This window comes from Poecile atricapillus, chromosome 12 (assembly GCF_030490865.1).
Source record: "Poecile atricapillus isolate bPoeAtr1 chromosome 12, bPoeAtr1.hap1, whole genome shotgun sequence".
In the NCBI taxonomy this organism is placed as follows: domain Eukaryota; kingdom Metazoa; phylum Chordata; class Aves; order Passeriformes; family Paridae; genus Poecile; species Poecile atricapillus.
This window is the reverse complement of record NC_081260.1, coordinates 16,412,706-16,430,442: the sequence shown is the minus strand read 5'-3', so window position 1 is coordinate 16,430,442 and position 17,737 is coordinate 16,412,706. Positions and strand designations below refer to the sequence as shown.

The 17,737-nt window shown below is 39.1% G+C and overlaps 1 protein-coding gene across 2 annotated transcripts in view; it reads right to left on the bottom strand.

The window, feature by feature from the left end:
* Positions 1-17,737, bottom strand: part of DACH2 (dachshund family transcription factor 2) — a 247,915-nt gene that overhangs the window by 35,385 nt on the left and 194,793 nt on the right. For both annotated transcript variants that reach the window (XM_058848085.1, XM_058848084.1), the window contains exons 6-7: positions 10,455-10,590; positions 8,778-8,858 (exon numbers count right to left, since the gene is read on the bottom strand). In XM_058848085.1, the coding sequence (XP_058704068.1) occupies positions 8,778-8,858; positions 10,455-10,590 (217 nt within the window). The remainder of the gene's footprint in view (positions 1-8,777; positions 8,859-10,454; positions 10,591-17,737) is intronic.

Below are 17,737 nucleotides of genomic sequence, written 5' to 3'. Positions count from 1 at the left end.
ACAGATGTTCTTGTAGGTCACAGAAGAGAAACCAGTTCCCCAAAAACTTCCACACTGGAATCAGAACACACTTTCACTGGAGACAGCCAGTAAAGCTCCAGCCCAGCCACTTTGCTGCTCAAAACAGCAAAAATTAAAAGAAAAAAATCAAACAAAACGAACAAACTGCAAACTTTGAGACTTCAGTCCTGCCATTACAATTTATTAACCCCATAATCTGTGTAGGTTGGCCCTCACTGGTGAAAAAACCCCACATTGATTCTGCCAATTTAGCAACAAGTCTTCCAGAAACATAATCATAATTTGCAGATACCTGGGACCATTTACGCTCAGTATTTTCTGTGACTGATGATATATGAGTTACTAGCTGTGTAAAATTAAAGCTCCAGCCTGTCCCATACAATATTTCATGTGGGCCATATAGGAAGTGATGTTTACAAAACACTCATCCTAAAACAGGCTGCTGAAAAGTTATCTTGTGTAATAAAGAGAATTCCTATTGTGAATCAGACTCCAACCTAGAAATACTTGATTTATTTTCTGCTGAGTTTTCCACAGCTGTGTATGAAGAGAAATTAGCAATGACCATTCTTAAGAATGACAGAACTGTCTCTCAGGAGCTGATCTGTTTACGAATATTGGTGGATTTTAAATTTTTTTTTATGTCAAGCCTTGTACAAAGAAATTATGTCATTATATAATCCTTATTATTATTATTATTATCCTTATCCTTATTATTGTTATTACTACTGCTGGCAATTTTACAGAAATATGCTTTCCTTGTAATATATCAGTTAAAATAAAATTCATTATATCTAAATATAGATGGTATAGAATTAAGTATAAATATAAATCTATGATTTTACAGAGCAATTCCAACTCTCCTTTCTGCCTAAATCCCTCCTGCCTCCAGTGCCGAAGGCAATACGACAATAATGACAATAATGTCAAAAGTCAAACAGCAGCTCTGGTGACTCCTCCTTTAATATGTGAATCTCTCCACACTTTTGCCTGGAGGGCACCATCATCACAGTCAATTTCTAGGTTTTCAAACTAACAAAAACCAAGACAACAATAACAAATACAGGCCAGTCTCCTACTCAACAGCATTTAAAAAGTCCCCAGAGGTTACAGATGTATAAATAATACGTTATTTTCTGAACAATTCTTCTTTTCTGGCCTCTGTGAGCAGGCACATGTACACACACATATCCCATTTTCTGCTCCATCTCCCGGAGATGTTCCATCATCCAACATATTCCACATCAAAAAGGCATCTTCCACCACACCACAAGAGGCTCTCCACTGAACTGTCAGTAAAATTTGTACAGCCCTGGATCCCCTCGCTGACAACACACACCCGAAAAAGCCATGGGATATGTCAGCAAATTCACACAAGCCAGGTCTAACTATCAAAATATCACAGAGCAGCCCCAGTGATGGGTAAAACAGACAGATTCAAAACTGCACCATGTTTTATAGATTATAACATCTTGGAATACACCTGGAAGCAGAATTTTATTTATTAAACTGCTTGTTATAGGCTGTCACATTCTGTCAACCAGAAGAAAAATCTGCTTTGGAAACTACTTTCACACTGACTATGAAATAAAAGAAGAAAATAAATCAGTTGGTATTTTGATACCAACATGGAAAGGCCAAGCATGACCAAAGAAGTGTGTTGGGGAATTTTGTGTTGGAGTAATCCCTATTTCTAGTTTGTACTCATTCACCTCCAATTGCAGGGTGCACAGCTGTCTCTCCTTCCATCTTTTTATCAATCCTGCTCCAAGAAGGATATTCACAGCTGGGAATCTTCAGAAGGGACCCACAAGGATCTTTGAGTCCAATTCCTCAGTGAATGGCCCATGCAAGGATAAAATCCCCCTTAAAACCTGGGCATTATCAGCACCAGGCTGTAACAAACTGAGCTAATCCAGTTGAAATGATAATGATTGATTACAATTGTGGGCTCCTGCTCTTTCAGGCATCTTTCAGGATGAATTTCCAAAGGATAGCTGATAATATGAAAAACCGACAGCGAGAACTGTCTGTCCCCAAAAACAACACACAAATCCCATACACAGTCCAAAGTGTTGGAGTGGTGCCTTCTGCCCCAACAATCAAAAATGAAAAATGATTTCCTGCAATCTGCAGCCCCAGTGGCTTCTGAGATGAGCACATGGGCCATTATCAGCTCTGCTAACAAGAATTCATGTAACTTTATCAAAGGAATTCAACACAATGTCTGAGATATAATGAAGAACACACTTATTCTGGTTTCATGACTACACATTAAGATCTTTTTCTTCTTCCACTCTGAGGTTAGTTCACTATCTTAAGCACAGAATTCTCACTAAGGATATATTACTTGTTATTATCAGGAATATTCTAATGCACTAAACATTCTAAAACACTTTGGAGATTAACCTTAATGTGCAGTTTTGTCTCAGCCTTGCTGTCCCCAGAAGCCTCTGGGCAGCAAGTCCTGCACAAAAGGGAAGAAGAGCCCTTAATTGCCATCTTCATGTGACTGTTACACAGGAGACAGACACACTCTGCAGAGACATCTCAAAAATTCAAGATCCAATCAGAAAAAAAGTCCCTGAGTACACACACAAAAAAAAAAAAAAGCTACACAAAATATCATTCACCAGTGCTGGATTTGCTCTTCTGACAGCAGGAGCACAGACTGCTGTCACAATCATGAGCTCTGTATTTCACTGATCTGGAACATCCAGCTGTGGGCAGCAGGACAAACTCTGGCTCACTGGTAGGAACCCTCAGGAAAGAACTGGATTCTATGAAGTGCAGCTTCTGTGAATTTCCTGAAGGTCCTCCTCAGTCACAAATAAAGTTACCAATTAACAATTTATATGACTGATCTGAATTTTTATCTGTATTTTTATCCCCTCCTTCCAGTGTGTGTGTGTGCAGCTGCACACTTGGGCACACAAACACAGGAGCACAGTGCCCCTGAGCAGGTTTGGTGCTCAGGCAGGGCAGGCTGAGCCCCTCTGGCACATTCCCCAAGATCCCAAGGATTTCTGTAATGTGCCAAAAACATTCAGCAACTTCTCAGGACACAGATTGTCCACATCTTACTGCTCATAACGGGGACTGAAGGCAAACTTATTAAAGAACTCAGACATTAAGGATGTCTGTTCAGGTCTCAGGTTAATGACTTTGCCCCAGAGGTAACACCAAGCAGAGAATCCTGTGGGTCAGTTTTAAGACCAGTGCTAAGGAAAAGATTCCTGGGCCTAATCCAAAAGCTTCCTGAGGTCCCTGGGTGCCAATCAACAATTTTTCTCTTCTTCTTATCCTTGTCAAATTTGATATAGCTCAGATGAACCTATATAAAACAATTCACAGTGCTGAAGGAAAAGTGGGAATGTCCCTGAAGAGACAACTGACTGAAGAGTAGCTCCCTGATTTCTCTCTTATTTGCCCATTTTTTTGCACAAACTGACATGAATACCTTACTAAAAATTAGTTTCAAAGCCTTTCCAGTGAAGAAAATTTCATTATTTCACCGTGTTTATACAGACTCATAATTTGTAGTGTTTAGACAGAGATACATTAAAGTCACTGAAATCTAATAAATAAAACATATTAATAAATTATATATCAATGCAAGAAACTGCCTTAGCCCATCTGCCAAGAGAACTATGAAGTAGGTATTTTACTCATCAGAAAAAGAGCATTCCTAAAAATAATTCTGCAAATAAAGCTCTAATATAAATTTAATGTAAAAGGTGTGACCTTGGAGTACTTCACTAGCATCTCTTGCATAATTGCCTTTATATTTATAAATCTTTCAGCAATGGTTAAGCACACAATCATAACGTCATGAGTACAGACACTTCAAAAATTAAAGCTTTATCTTTATTAATTATTTATATTTTGTGAATCTAAGTGTTAACAGAGTTTGCCTTGGTTTTATGGGTTTGGGTTTTCTTAGATTGACTGACTGACAGACAATCACATCTACTATTAGCCCACCTTTTTAACAGTTGTCAGTTCACTTGTAGGTTAAATTTAACAACAACAAAAAAAACCACTTGTGGAAAATGCCTCCACCCAGAATAGAGCACTGTGCTTCTTATCTTTCAGTATTCTCTGAGGACAGAAAATGTAAAAATATCTCTGACTTATCCAGTGGACATTTGCACTGCACATGTCACTCAAGGTTTTGGGAAAAAGAAACCTTTAAATTCAAGTACTATTGCACCCACTGCTGATGAAACAACCCCAGGGTCTGTGATAGCAAATTTAGACTCTAGAATGAACCTTGTTTCACTCCTAATCTGGGGAGTTGCTCATGTATTCATGTGAAGAATTCAGGAATACTTCACATTTGTGAAGAAAATAGCCTTTCTCTCATTATATCTTTAACATGCCAGTACTGACATGTCAAACAAGCAGCACAGAGACCACGTGAGGTGCTGGCACCAACTGCACACTTTGCACAGACACCGTGTGCTTCAGCTTCGTGCCCTTTGTCCTCCTTCTCATTCCTTCCCTTTTCCATCTGGTTGCTTTCAGATTAATTGTTGGGAAAGCCCCCTCTCCGCAGCACAGCCCCCACCAGCCTGTTGCTGTTTCAGGTGTTCTGCACCTGCTCATTCTCCTCCCCTCGAATCCTGAGTAGCCCAGTCCTTTGGCAGTGATTAATTTAAACAGCATAAACCCTCTTTCCCGCTAATGAAATCCAATAAATAAATACGGTTACTCTTTCATTACCGCGGTCTCCGGCCATCTGAAAATATTTCACTCAGCGGACAGAAACGATGCAAAACTCCCCATTCCTTAAAGCAATAAAGGGAAAGGTGTTCTTTAATATACAGGGAGGGGAGAGCTGCCAGATGCAGAGTTTGGAGCCTGCCGTGTGCTGGGCCCCGGGACACAGCCCCAGAGCCTGGGTTTGGGCTCTGGAGGAGCAGGAGGGGCTGAAGGAGGGAGCACTGCCCCCAAGGAGCTCTGGAGCACAGGGCAATCCCCCTCCTCAGCAAAAATCCCATTTATTCGTACTCACAGACTGCATGAACACTGGGTAAGCCTGACAATACGGGTCATTAATGGAATTTTCCTACAATATTTTCCTCTGGTTTGCACCCCAAACCCCAGGAGAACATGCTGTCCATGTCTGAATACAACCAGCAGCACAAGCTGGGCAAAAATATTCCAAAAGACCAAGCTTTGGTCAAACTGCTCCCACTGAAGATATCCTGTACATCCCCACTGATTTCACGGTGGCAAGAGTGCCTTTTATTGCTCCAGCCTATGTGAGGAGTTTGAAATATTTCTTGTCATGCAGTCAAACAGAATAATTGTACCAGCATCTAAATCCGGCTGGAAGGCACAGCCAAATTCTTTTCTGGCTCATTTCACCTTCCTAATGCCAGAATTCATATGGAGGTTTCTGTAAAGCCTATACAGGGCAGTGTCAAACACAATCCTACCCCACACAATAGAGATTTTTTCCAGGATATGTATTGAAGCAGATGAATTTGAAATGTAGTTTCTGTGAGTAATTGTGCAGGTAAAATGTGGGGCTGTGTTCTAGGGAGGATTTTGTAACTGTTTCCTTGCACTAGTGATTTCAAAATAAAGTGCAGATTAGTCTTGATATGGTTTTCACTCAGAAATAGATGCACAAGCAAAATGCTGGTGTAACATGTCAGAAAAAGGCATTTGACAAAAATATAGCACTGCATGTAATCCATGCAGTAAAAACAATTTTAGATATATATATAAAGACCCCAAACCATGCAGACTTCCAAAGATGTTTGACTTTGTTGCCCTCTAATGTTAAATCTGACCATACTTCCTCTAAAAGGATGATGAAAGGATGCAGAGTAATTGAGATTAAATGGCATTTCTCCTTCAAAAAGCTTAAAGGTATGGCTGTAACTGGGCTCTAAACGCTCTGCCATGAGACAGCTCTGGAAATTCTGCCCCACCAACACATGCAAACAAATCACAGGAATTGCAACAACCTCATATTAGCTGTCTTTTAAAGAAGTTGTGAAGCCATGTTCTCCTCAGCCCTAATTACGTTGAAATAATTTTGATTAGAAGAAAGTGGCACATTTTTGTCTGTTGCTGAGATCACTTAAAATGGGACATTTTTAAACAAAAAGTGTGTATCCTTAGGGGTACTTTGTCTATAATCATTACAATAACTTTCATATTTTTTTTATGCTAAGATTTCACAGAAATAGCACTCCTGATAGAGTTCCTCAGTTTTTCAATTGTTGCTGTCTTAATTGTTATAGAGAGCTCAGCTTTGTGAAGTTATGTCAAGGTGTATAACAGAAAAACGCGTTCAATATATGCCTTCAATAATTTCTTTGTTGTTTGAAAACCTCCAACTTACAGCAAAGCTGGCATTTTATGGCCTGCAGAGCTATAAATCATTTTTAAAATCATGATGATATTACTCAAAACAGATGTGAAAACATATGTTTGCCACGGTTGTATAAACCGCTTACTTGTCATACTTAATAAATGTTGATACTTTTATTTTAACTACATTCCTTCTTAATAACTTTGAAAATCTTTTCCATGGTGAATATATTTTGCCTTGGTAAGAGCAATGGCAGGTTTGGGAAAACAAAGCTTGCTCTGTATACAAATTACATGGATGTTTTCTGCAGGGCAAGGCAGCACAGATCACACTCCTCACACTGTCCACATCTCTGAAACACTCCACATAACTGAGGTGCACCAGAGCCCAAAATAATTACACAGGAGAAAACAGTAACAGTATTAAGAACAAAGAATCTACACAGGACTGGGACAAATCACCAAGAACTAACCCCAGTGGTTCCTACAGAAACTGCAATATAAGTCTGTCCCAGTGATAAATGCAAAATCATCTTGGAATCCTGGATATACAAGGTTGGTGCCTTTAAAATTTCTGTATTAGTCCCACTTTAATGTCATCAAAAGGTTCTGGAACCATGGGATGACTTGAGAAATAAAAATAAAAAAATATAATTTCTCTTCCTTATTTTCTGAGAAAAACTTGACATCTACAGACCAAGCAGAAAAGCAGAAACTTTGTTCTATCTCTAAAATAATATATTAAAATGTCTCACGATTTCAAAGCACTTTTTTTTGGTGCAGGTGGATCTCTGAACACTAAATTAATTCTAAAAACATTCCCTAAGTGCATGCAGAACTAACACATGTATAAAGACGTATTTCCCAGTACTTAATCAATTAAAGAAATTATGCAAAAATGTAGACTAGGAAATGAATAAACCTACACAACTTTAATCTTAAGGAGAATTATGGCACACAAACTGTTAGCATCAGATCTTTGTGATTTCATCCATGTTAAAAGGAATGATCACAGGAGCCTGGGAATTGGGTTCACAGGTGGTGGAGGTTCAATTATTTTCGCTTTGGGGATTTCTGAATTATTTTTTCAGATTCTTAAACTGTACCTTCCTTCATCCATCCTGAGTGACAGAACTGCTACTACCAAGAAGTACATGATTTGCATCTTTGAACCCCACAGGATACTGAATTGCTTTGCTGAAAAATGACTGAACATGTGGCAAGAAACCATGCACAGTTCAACAGAATTAAAATCAACTACACTTTCAGGCTTAGATTAAATACTCACTATGCAATTACTACAGAAATGCAATTTTTAAATCTTAGGAGTGAAGGTATGGCTGGCAACTTTCAGTAAATGTCAACAGGAGTCAAGAGGGAAGGATTTAGTCAGGATGATCCAGACAGAAAATTATCTCAGAATGGCACAGAAGGGCTCTTTTGGGGTTCATGAGGAAAGTGCTTAAATGGCCAGAAAAACCAGTGAATAGAAAACAGCTTCTGTCTTCAAGGAGAGTTGAGTATGAAAATGCAAAATATAAGGAGGAAGTTTCAGGCTCTTCCTACCCAAGACTGCATCAGTCACAGAGCTCAAGGGAACAGAGCTGATTGTACCGTGACACTGCTCAAATAATTTTATATAACTCTGGAACTACAGGGCATGGGGGGGCCTCCAAATTCTCTTCTGAGTAGCCCAGAAAATCTTCTATGCCTGCCTTTTAGTTTTCTCTGAAAACTCATGACAATCACCTCAACCAAAATACAAATCAGCTTGTGCTTTCATTTATGATGATAAATATGAACATTCTCAGTAGCCTTACAAGTACATTTAGCTTATGTTGTCTCTTCCTTATTATTCTTTTCCTTCACATCTTTTTCACTCTAAAACCTCACTATCCCCCTCAGCATCTCTTGCAGTATTTTCCCAGAATAAATCCCTGAGTATTCACCTTCTCCAGCACCCAAGAACCTCTGCAAGGAGAATCCAGCAGAGGAAACACTTCCCTGCCTACAGGAGAATCCCTCCAGGCCAAACATCACCTCTTCCCTTGCTGCCCCTCACTGGTGACACAATATAAAATTATATTGCTCACCCAGAGCATCAGAGCAGTCTGCACACACATCCCCTGAAGGCAAACAAACAATGCCACGTGACTGATCAAGTATTTGCTCAGAACTTCATAAATAATTGAGCCAAAAGACCTGCAAAATATTACTCTCATGCTATATAAACAGAGAGAAGCAAAGTTCTCATTGCTTACATTTCCATGTGAGTTCACTGGATACATTATTCATTGCAATTAGGCACTTAGTTCTCTTAAATTAGTAATATAATGTCATTGCATATGCATAACACAAGAAAAAGGAATAAAACACATAATAAGTGGAATTAAATGCCTGAGATGGAAAACAGTCTGTGATTTTACCTTTCTCCTTTTGTATTTTTTTTAGGCTGGTCCCAGTTTCTTGGTCAATGAGTTCTCCTTCCCTACTGTTGGTCAGCATGGCTAAAAGAATCAGAGAGCACAGTTACATAACACTGTCAGTAAAAAATGTTAAAAGAAAATACTGAATTATGTTTCCTCTTGGTCAATATTTTGATATTTTAACTCTTAGAGACAAGTAAAATATGCAGTTAAAACTAATCTGCTCAAGTTTATTAGACAAGGATGCCAAGAAAGAACACAAATTACTACTGAGATGAACGTGATTCCTTATGAAATGTTCAAATTAACTGATTAATGGGAAAAGTACTTCACAAAAACCATTTTAGGGGAAAAACACATTTAAGGAATTAAGTATTAGCAATTATCTATAAAGCAGTAAGCTTAATAAAAAACATATATTGCCAGACCATAGTCCAAATTGATTTGTAACAGCAAACACCCCCCCAACATTTTAGTGCTGAAGGGAATTCTTTACACCTGTGAGAGCTGTGTTTATGAAGTTTATGACTTCAGGATGCCTCTTTTCTTTGTTCTTATTTGATTAAAACATTTCCTTCTTTGTGATCCACCAATTACAGACTTTACAGTTATTCCAGGGAGGACATTTGTTACAAACTTCAGCACCATATTTTAGGGAGAACTTTTTTTATAATTGCAGAAGTAAAAACATTGTATTTCTGTCAATGAAAAATATTTAACCAGATCTTTACAACAGTAAAAGAGAGACACAGAGACATCAACAGTCTCTTTTACTGCTGCTACAAGAAGTTAAAAATTTCTTGTCCTGTGAATTTCCAGCTTTATTTTACACAAGATGGGAATCTAATCCACAGTCTGGTGTGTGCACAGATTTAGGTAAAGAATTCAGGCTGTGTCCAGTGTGCTGGGCAGTGGTGTGGTGCTGCTGCCAGGACCAAGGTCAGAACTGCAAAATCCCAGGAATCAGCTGAGCAGGTTGTGGATGGGAAGGAACTCTCCAGTGACTCACCCGGAGCTTTCGTGCTTTAAACCTGGCTCAGCAATGCCTGCACGGGCTCCAGGCCATGAGGAGACAGCAGTGTTGACACACACTGACGTGAAGAGATGTTAATTGACTTGCCCTAGATCCCTCTTGGAAGCACCAAGAATAGGATCTGAACTTCCTCTAGACAGAATTAGCATTTTAATCGATAGTGCACAGGCTGTGAAAGCTGTGCTGGAGAGACCAAAAAAGCCAGAAAGGCCTCAGCCTCAGGGTGCTGAAGGAATGTGTGGGCACAAGGAGGTTTTTGGAACAAAAAAGTCATATTATAATCTGTGACTTTCCTCACACACATGTGGAGAAAAAGATACCTTTGCTCTTTTTCAACTGCAGGTGCCTTGAGCAGCACTTCCCTACCCAAGCAGGCCAAAGGAGCCGGCTGGACCAGGGAAGGTACAAGGGTGATCCCTCTGTGCAGGGGACACTGGCACAGGAGGAATCCTAGGGGCTGAGCTTTGCTGAGTGATCAACTTAATTAAAAAACAACAGGGATGAACTTCCTGGGTATTTCATAGCAAGCGAACGCTTCCCTGTGAGTCCCCCAGCAGATCAGTATCGGCCTCCACAGCCCGAGTGCGGCCCTTCCCGAGCGGGGAGCTGTTATTTAATGTACAATAAGCAGGGGCAGCACTGACCGATCCTGTCGGGAGTGTTGTCCAGCTGGGACGGGGAGCTGGACACGCTGCTGCTGGGGTGTGAGGACGCGTGGCTGCCGGGCCGCTGGCTGTCCTCCAGGGACGGCGCTGGAGAAGGGCTGTCCTGGATCCTCTCCTGCAAACAGAAGCAAAGCAAGGCTGGGATGTTTCATCCACGGGCTTCGCCACGGTTCCAACTCAAAAAGTGAGGCTGGCTTAAAAGGAAGGATGACAAATGGTGATTCTAAGGTAAACAGAGAACTGAACCCACATCTCAAGAGCAGTAGAGTCATCTACAGCCAAAACCAACACAGGCCTCTACAAGCAACGTGTCTGAGCTCAGCTGATCATTTGACACCTTTTTCTTGTTGGCAACTTTTTATGTTCTAAGTTTTTCACACTTAGGAACATATAGAATATTCTTTCATGTTGCTTTCACAAACTACTTTTAATCTACAGGTATTAAGATTGCCATATGTGAGTCACATTTCAAATAAACAATTCACAGTTGGACTGAACTGTCACTAAATGCAGTCAAATTTGTAACTGGAATCTGTACTGGTGAATTTGTAACTAGAATCTGTACCTGAATAATTATATCAGTATCTTCTGGACAAATGACAAAACCTGTGGCTCTGGCAAGAACTTCCCTCATGCATGAGCTAACTAAAACAACATTTTTGCTTGCAAAATCTCATGTTTGTATTTCCACATGAAACTTTGATATTAACCTCTAATTTCAATATATATAGTACTTGAGGTAAGGAGGGAAAAAAAGGGGTAGGAAATAAAAAAAAAAAGCAAAATGAAATTCTGCAGTTCTGTGTATCTGCACTTGCAAAATTACCTGAAGATGCCATGGAATTCTCATCAGTAAAAATCTTTAGGAACATGTCCACAAACAAGGTGTAAGTAAAAATTCATCCTGAAGACAAGAGATTGTGAGACCACTTGAGATCCTTCCAACCCAGTGTTTCCACACACATACTTTTAATTAAAAATTTCAGTGCCCTTCATTCTTGTTCCCAGAAACGAAAGAAAATGAGAGAATCTGAAGAAAATGAGGATCTTCTGAAAGGGACAAACAGGGCCTGAATTACTCCAGATATTTTTCTCTTAAAATGCCTTCTATGTATTAAAGCCTCTGTCCAAGTCCTTGAAGGTGTAGTTCCAAAGGAGAGACACTAATGAGGAAAAATGGTTGAATTTACAGAACTCCAGAAACAGAACCTTTGGAGTTGCCCTCATCCCTGGAAATCAGCTGCTTCCTGTGCAAACCCAGAACTGAAATCTAATTTTATTTTTTATAAAAAAGAGATTATCTTGCCTCCACCTAAATAAAAATCACAATTACAGTTCATCTGGGAAAGTTGTCTCTAAGGAACTTTGCAATCTTTCCTCCTTTCTAACCTATTCTGAAGATGTCTCATTAGGAATATTCGATCTGGCTCCTTGGTACCAATTTACTGCGTGTTCTGGAAAATAAACTCAGTAGCATCTGAAGTTTTTATGCAGTTTTCTAGGTGGAAGCCTGAATCAATAATGGAGCTTTGGGAAGAACATGGTGGTTCCTGGAAGTTTTTCCATGATAAACACTCGATATAAAAGCTGTTGTTTGGATGTACGAGGGCAATTCATTAATTACACTGGCAGCAAGATCAACAAGAATATTCTGTTACCCATTAAAACCATCCCTTTAAGCCACACTCATGTTTGTATTTACAGATACTTCTGAGAGTTATGCAAAGGGAACATGAGATTGGATCCTCCTCAGAGCATGGGATGGCATTTCCCTATTCCAGCCCCACCAGCTGAGAACGTGGCACTGGACGTGCTTTTAATGGGATTCTTATTGTACATTAAATAACAACCCAGCCTCTCAAAACCATGTAACAGATGTGTATCTATTACATAGCTGTTAATCCTCAATGGATCAGTTTCACTAATTATCTGTTATTTAATGAACATACAGTAACTAATAGATCTGAAAGGGAGACTTTTAATGCTAATATTTAACAGATATGAGTCTATTATGTTGAGTCACAAGTTTTTATAATTTTGAAAACTGAATGGTTTTATACAAATTAGTTTTCAAATTCTGTGGGAGAAAAAAAAAAGTCTGAGTTGCTGAGCTTAAAGTCTCCTGTGTTTTCTTCCTTTTGGCCTCCAAAAGAGAGGATTTAGAGGCTCCTGAGATGAACAGATGAGTAAAGGGGAGTTGGGACTTTGCTTGCTGAGTTGCTTTTAAAAGTCACATTTTTACCCCAAAAACTGTCCTAAATAACAACGAACCGTACACATGCAATCCTGAGTGGATAAATCCTTTTTTTTTTTTACCTTTGTGCAAATAATAGCTTCCAAATAGGTTCCTGCTAACAGGTTACAACTCTGACTGCAATTTCATTTGCCTGGATTTCAGCTTTAACAGTCCTCTTTGGCACTATTTCCTCTCTTTTAACCACAAAGAGCACTCAATTTACAATTAAGATATCATTTTGAAATGATTAATTTTACAGAAGAGTGCATAGTTTAAGTAAATTTCATTGTCTACTGCAACCATGAAAAGGAATAGCCGAGGAGAGGACATACCAACTGTTCTGCAAAAAAACCCTATGAACAAATATGACTATGAATTAACACTTAGTTATCACACAAACAGCCATATATGTCATCTTAAATGGGAGTTATTTGAGTAATTCAAAAGCTGATGATTTGGAAAAGCAAAGTATTCCAGCTCCTTCTGGTAACTGCATTTCCCATTGTTTCTCACTAGGAAATAATCTCTGCTTGGAGTAATTTGCCTTCAAACCTAGGGTCTTGGTTTGAAATCTTCAGGCAGAAGTAGAAGTGTCAAATAATAATGTCCTTCTTAATTACACAGTGAATCACTCTGTAAGAGAATTAGTTGATTATATCTAATGTCTTACCAGTTACACCAATTTCCAGGCACAGGGAAGGCAAAGTTTTCCCTATAAGCAAGCAAGGAGCTGAAATTCCCTCTGCATCACATGTGCTCCAAAATGAGGGTGGAGTATCACCATGTGAGGCTGCATATGGATCAAGAAATTGTCCATTTCTAAATGTTTATGTGGAAATGTGCTGAATTTCTCCTACTATAATGAATAATGCCATGAGCAGACTCTTCTTTTGCTGGTAAACAGATCCATTTTTCAGTCCTGTAATCAGTATGCATCTATTTAGCTACTTAACAGCAATGTGCTCTGGTTCATTAGGTAGCTACTGTTGTGTCTCAGCCTAGTTAAAATTTCACAGCAAGTTAATCTATTTTATTACAAATGAGAACACAAGTGATAATGTCCTCACCATTTTCCAAACACAGGGTTAACAGTATTTGTAACAAATCAATGAGGGCATTTAAATAGGGAAATTGCAAATCTAAAATCTTAACATTTTGTTTTACACATTGATGACTTCATTTTATTTGTCATCTATGTATTTTACAACCTCATTACTTTTCTTTTTTTCCCCCTTAAAAAGGGCTCAGTTCCCCCTGCACCCTGCAGGGCAGCTGGTGCCACACTAGGTAAACTCACAGTAATAAAAGAAACATTCCTAAATAAAGTAATATTTTCCCCATTTATATTTCTTCCTATTCATAAATTTGCAAGATTAATATTCCAGGTTATAATTGAATGAATTATACATAAGGATTCTACAGATTGTGAGAGTTTTATGAAAAATGAAAACATTTCTCAAGATCTCACCTATTTATCTACCTACAGTACCTACTTTATCTCATCTTTTTTCCTTCCTTTACAGAGCTGTAACATAAATTCTCAAAAAGGACTTTTCCAGTATTTAATCCTCTTGAAGGGTAATATATTTGTCTCACTAAAAATCAGTGTCCTTCTCTGCCTCAGAAAATGTAGCTACAAAGCTTGACATTGTTAATTTTAGTTGTGATTTAGCTTAACGGCACTGAAGTCATGAACTCACCCAATTTCCAGACAGATCCTTGACTTCAGCTCAATATCTCTCTTCCCTCCCCTGTGAGGGACTATTCCACACCAATAATAGGAAATACTACACAGTAGTTGCATCCACACTAGTTTTATTTGAAATATATATCAACAGCTTACCTATTTTTGACATAATCATCTTGATCTTAATTCCTTGCCTCTGATTTTTTTTATAGTATTGATCTTCCTTTTATGTCAAGAGTTTAGAGAATTATGCTGCTGGATTTTCCTTTTTATTTTTCTTTATTCTGAGTTGTAATGTAGTTGTAATTACTCTTCCAAATGTTAATCTATTAATGAGTTCCTAGAGGATTTAGTGGCATTTCACTGCTGACAAGAAGGTTTTGGAAGTTTATCTGAGTCCTGGATGCTTTATTCAGACATTTATCTTGATATTTCATATTTATTTGAGGTGCTGCTGCTCTACAGGGCTCTGCAGCAGCTGGAATTCACTCTAATGAAATGGAAAGGAAGGAAAAATGGAGATTATACTGGTTTTAAGCCAAGATTAAGAGTTTTCAAGTGTTGTAAGAAAGATTTTGAGCTGATGTTGACCATGTTGGAAAAACAAGAGTTCATGGGCTCTGGCAGAAAAAATCCCAGCATTAATTTGCACACTGGGATGTTCATTATGCCACACCTCAACCTCCCAGTGGTTGCAAGATCCCCATTCATATTCTCAGAATGGACTACTCAGGAATTAAAAAATTCTAGAAGCCAGAGCCTGACTCCTCTGGAGGGATCTGTGAAGCCAGGACAGGCAGGCAGAGTCTGCCTGCAGCCTTTCTGCTCCTCCAGCCCTAATTCCCTGCTGAGCTACCCCTGCTCCCCCATCCCTGGCTGAACCCCATCCTCAGCAAGTGAGAAGAACAAGAAAAGTTAACACAATTCACAGTTCCATTCAGCAAAGACCTGGATTGCTAACACTTCCTTTTTCTAGTTAATACTACGATGTATTTCTTTCCTATTGACCTTAGTTGATCCTAATGCTCTTTGAATCCTAATAACCAGCGCATTTTTAATAGTGTTCTAAAGTTTACAATCCTTAACTGATGGACTACTCAATTTAGGCTTTTCTAAGGAACAGAATACCCCTGCCACAGGAAGCAGGAGCTGTGCTACACCTGAACAGATGCCAACAAGAACTAGGATGGTCACAGCCATTTCTGGGCTAGAGAATCATTTTGGTTTGGATTTAAAGTCAATCCACCCTAGAAATGAGCACACACAAAGACTGGGGGTGACTTGGTCTTCTGAGATACTTCTAGTACCTGTGACTGCTGTAGGTGCTGGAGATGAACAAGGTAAACAGCTGGTCTAAAAACCAAGATAGGATCTGTATGTCTGAAAGCCAGCTGGATCCTATTCATCTTTTGCAGTGTATTGGGAAGTCGTTTGCTTAAAATATGTATTTTGCCATTTAAAATGTCTTTTTTTTCCCCACTGTGTACATATAGTTGTTTCAGTTGTAGTCAACTGGCAATTATTTTCTCACAGAATTTAAGAAATCATAAAAACTCCTACATTTACTGATTTTAATACCAGATGTTCACTCACTAATTCCATTACCTCGTGACTACTTCCTATCAATCCATTAATTGCCAGCTGCTCAGCCAAACAGAGAAGTGCAGCTAATCAGATGGTGCTGGGAAACAGCCAAACAGGAGCTGCCTTCTTCCCCATTTCTTAAATTAGCAGTTGCTGGGACAGCCATGGAAACCTTCACTCCTGGATTAAAATCTTGAAGTTTTATTTTGAATCTGAGAGCACAACAAACTGGAAAGGATCTCACAGTGGAAACTTGGTACTTGTGCCCCTCTCCTGAATTGTTTCCCCCAGTGCTGCCATGGAAGGGAGGAAAAACACTCCCAGGACTAATGATGATAATGCTCTACCTCATCTACATTAGAACCATATCAGTTATTAAGGACAAATGCAAATGACTAAGCTAATACTAAAAAGATCTGAGCCAGAACTAAGAGCTTAGATGTGCTTGGCCTAATAATTTTCCTTTGCAAGCTCTGCAAAAAGAGATGTTTCTGGTGGGATTTTTTTTCCACTTGGAAGTTTAAAGTAAGTTTTCAATGCTTAAAACCTCTCAGTGAGGGTGGTAAAAGGAGGCAGGCGTTCCTGGCACTGCAGGAGTGGGACAGGCTCCCTGCAAAGGGGGAGATGAGAAGGGTATTTAATGCAATTTGAAAGGATCTGAACATCTCCCAGCTGAGATTCTCTGTTTTCTCTGAATCAGTGAAGATATACAAACCTGCACACTCACTCCTCCTCCACCTCAAATACAGCCACAAAAATTAACCTTAGAAGAAGCAAACAAACTCCTGTGTCTCACACATCACTCTCCCAACATATCCCAGTCCCATTCCAGCAATCAGCTGCCTGCTATGGAACAGGACAGAATAAATCTAATAATATGAAAAATCACATACATTGGAGAGAAGTTCTATTTTATAAATGTTGCAATATTCTGAAAACAATTCCTAATGGATTGAATGCACAGAGAGATATGAAATTCCTGATGTTAGAAATTCTGTAATGGGAAATGTTTCTATTGTGAGGAGAAGTGTTTCAGAGCATTCTGAGATGGCCACATTTTTCTGGCTGTCAGGTAAATATTATGAATGTGAGTTGTAGAGCACACAGAAAATAGCACCTCTCAGCAATAATTACACAGCCCATCTGTACTCTCTTCAGGGAATTTAAAATCATGTCATATACATCCTTTACAAACGCCTTAACAATCCCGCAAAATCAGGAGAAAAATGAGACTCAGAGAGGAGACTCAGAAGTCTCTACTGCATGTCTAGATCCCACTGTACAAATAAAGCTTTGCTCTATTTGTCAGATTCGTTTCTGAAGTGCATTGGGATGAAATTCTCAAGGAATTCTGAAATATGAAAATAAAAATGTTTTATTCTTTTTAAAGCATTTTAATTACTTTTTCTGGTTTTTCTGTGTTTCCCATTTGCACTCAACAAAAGCACCATTTATTCCTAACTGGGACCTCGATGAAAGCAAGAAAGAAGAAGAGGAAAACAGAAATACAGCAAGCATGAGGGGATGACAACAGAAGAAAAATGGACAGCAGGAAACCAATTTTAAGAACTACTCCTACTCAGGAGAAGCACATCCCTCAGCAGCTCCAAAGAGGCTGTTTGCCAGAAGGAAAGGGAGGGAGCACAGGGAGGGAGAGGGTGAGACATGAGCAAGAGGAGGAAGGAGGGTGCAAAATGTGTCAGGTAAGTAAAAGGAGAAGCAGTGAAAATTTGGGAGAAAATGAATCTCAGATCT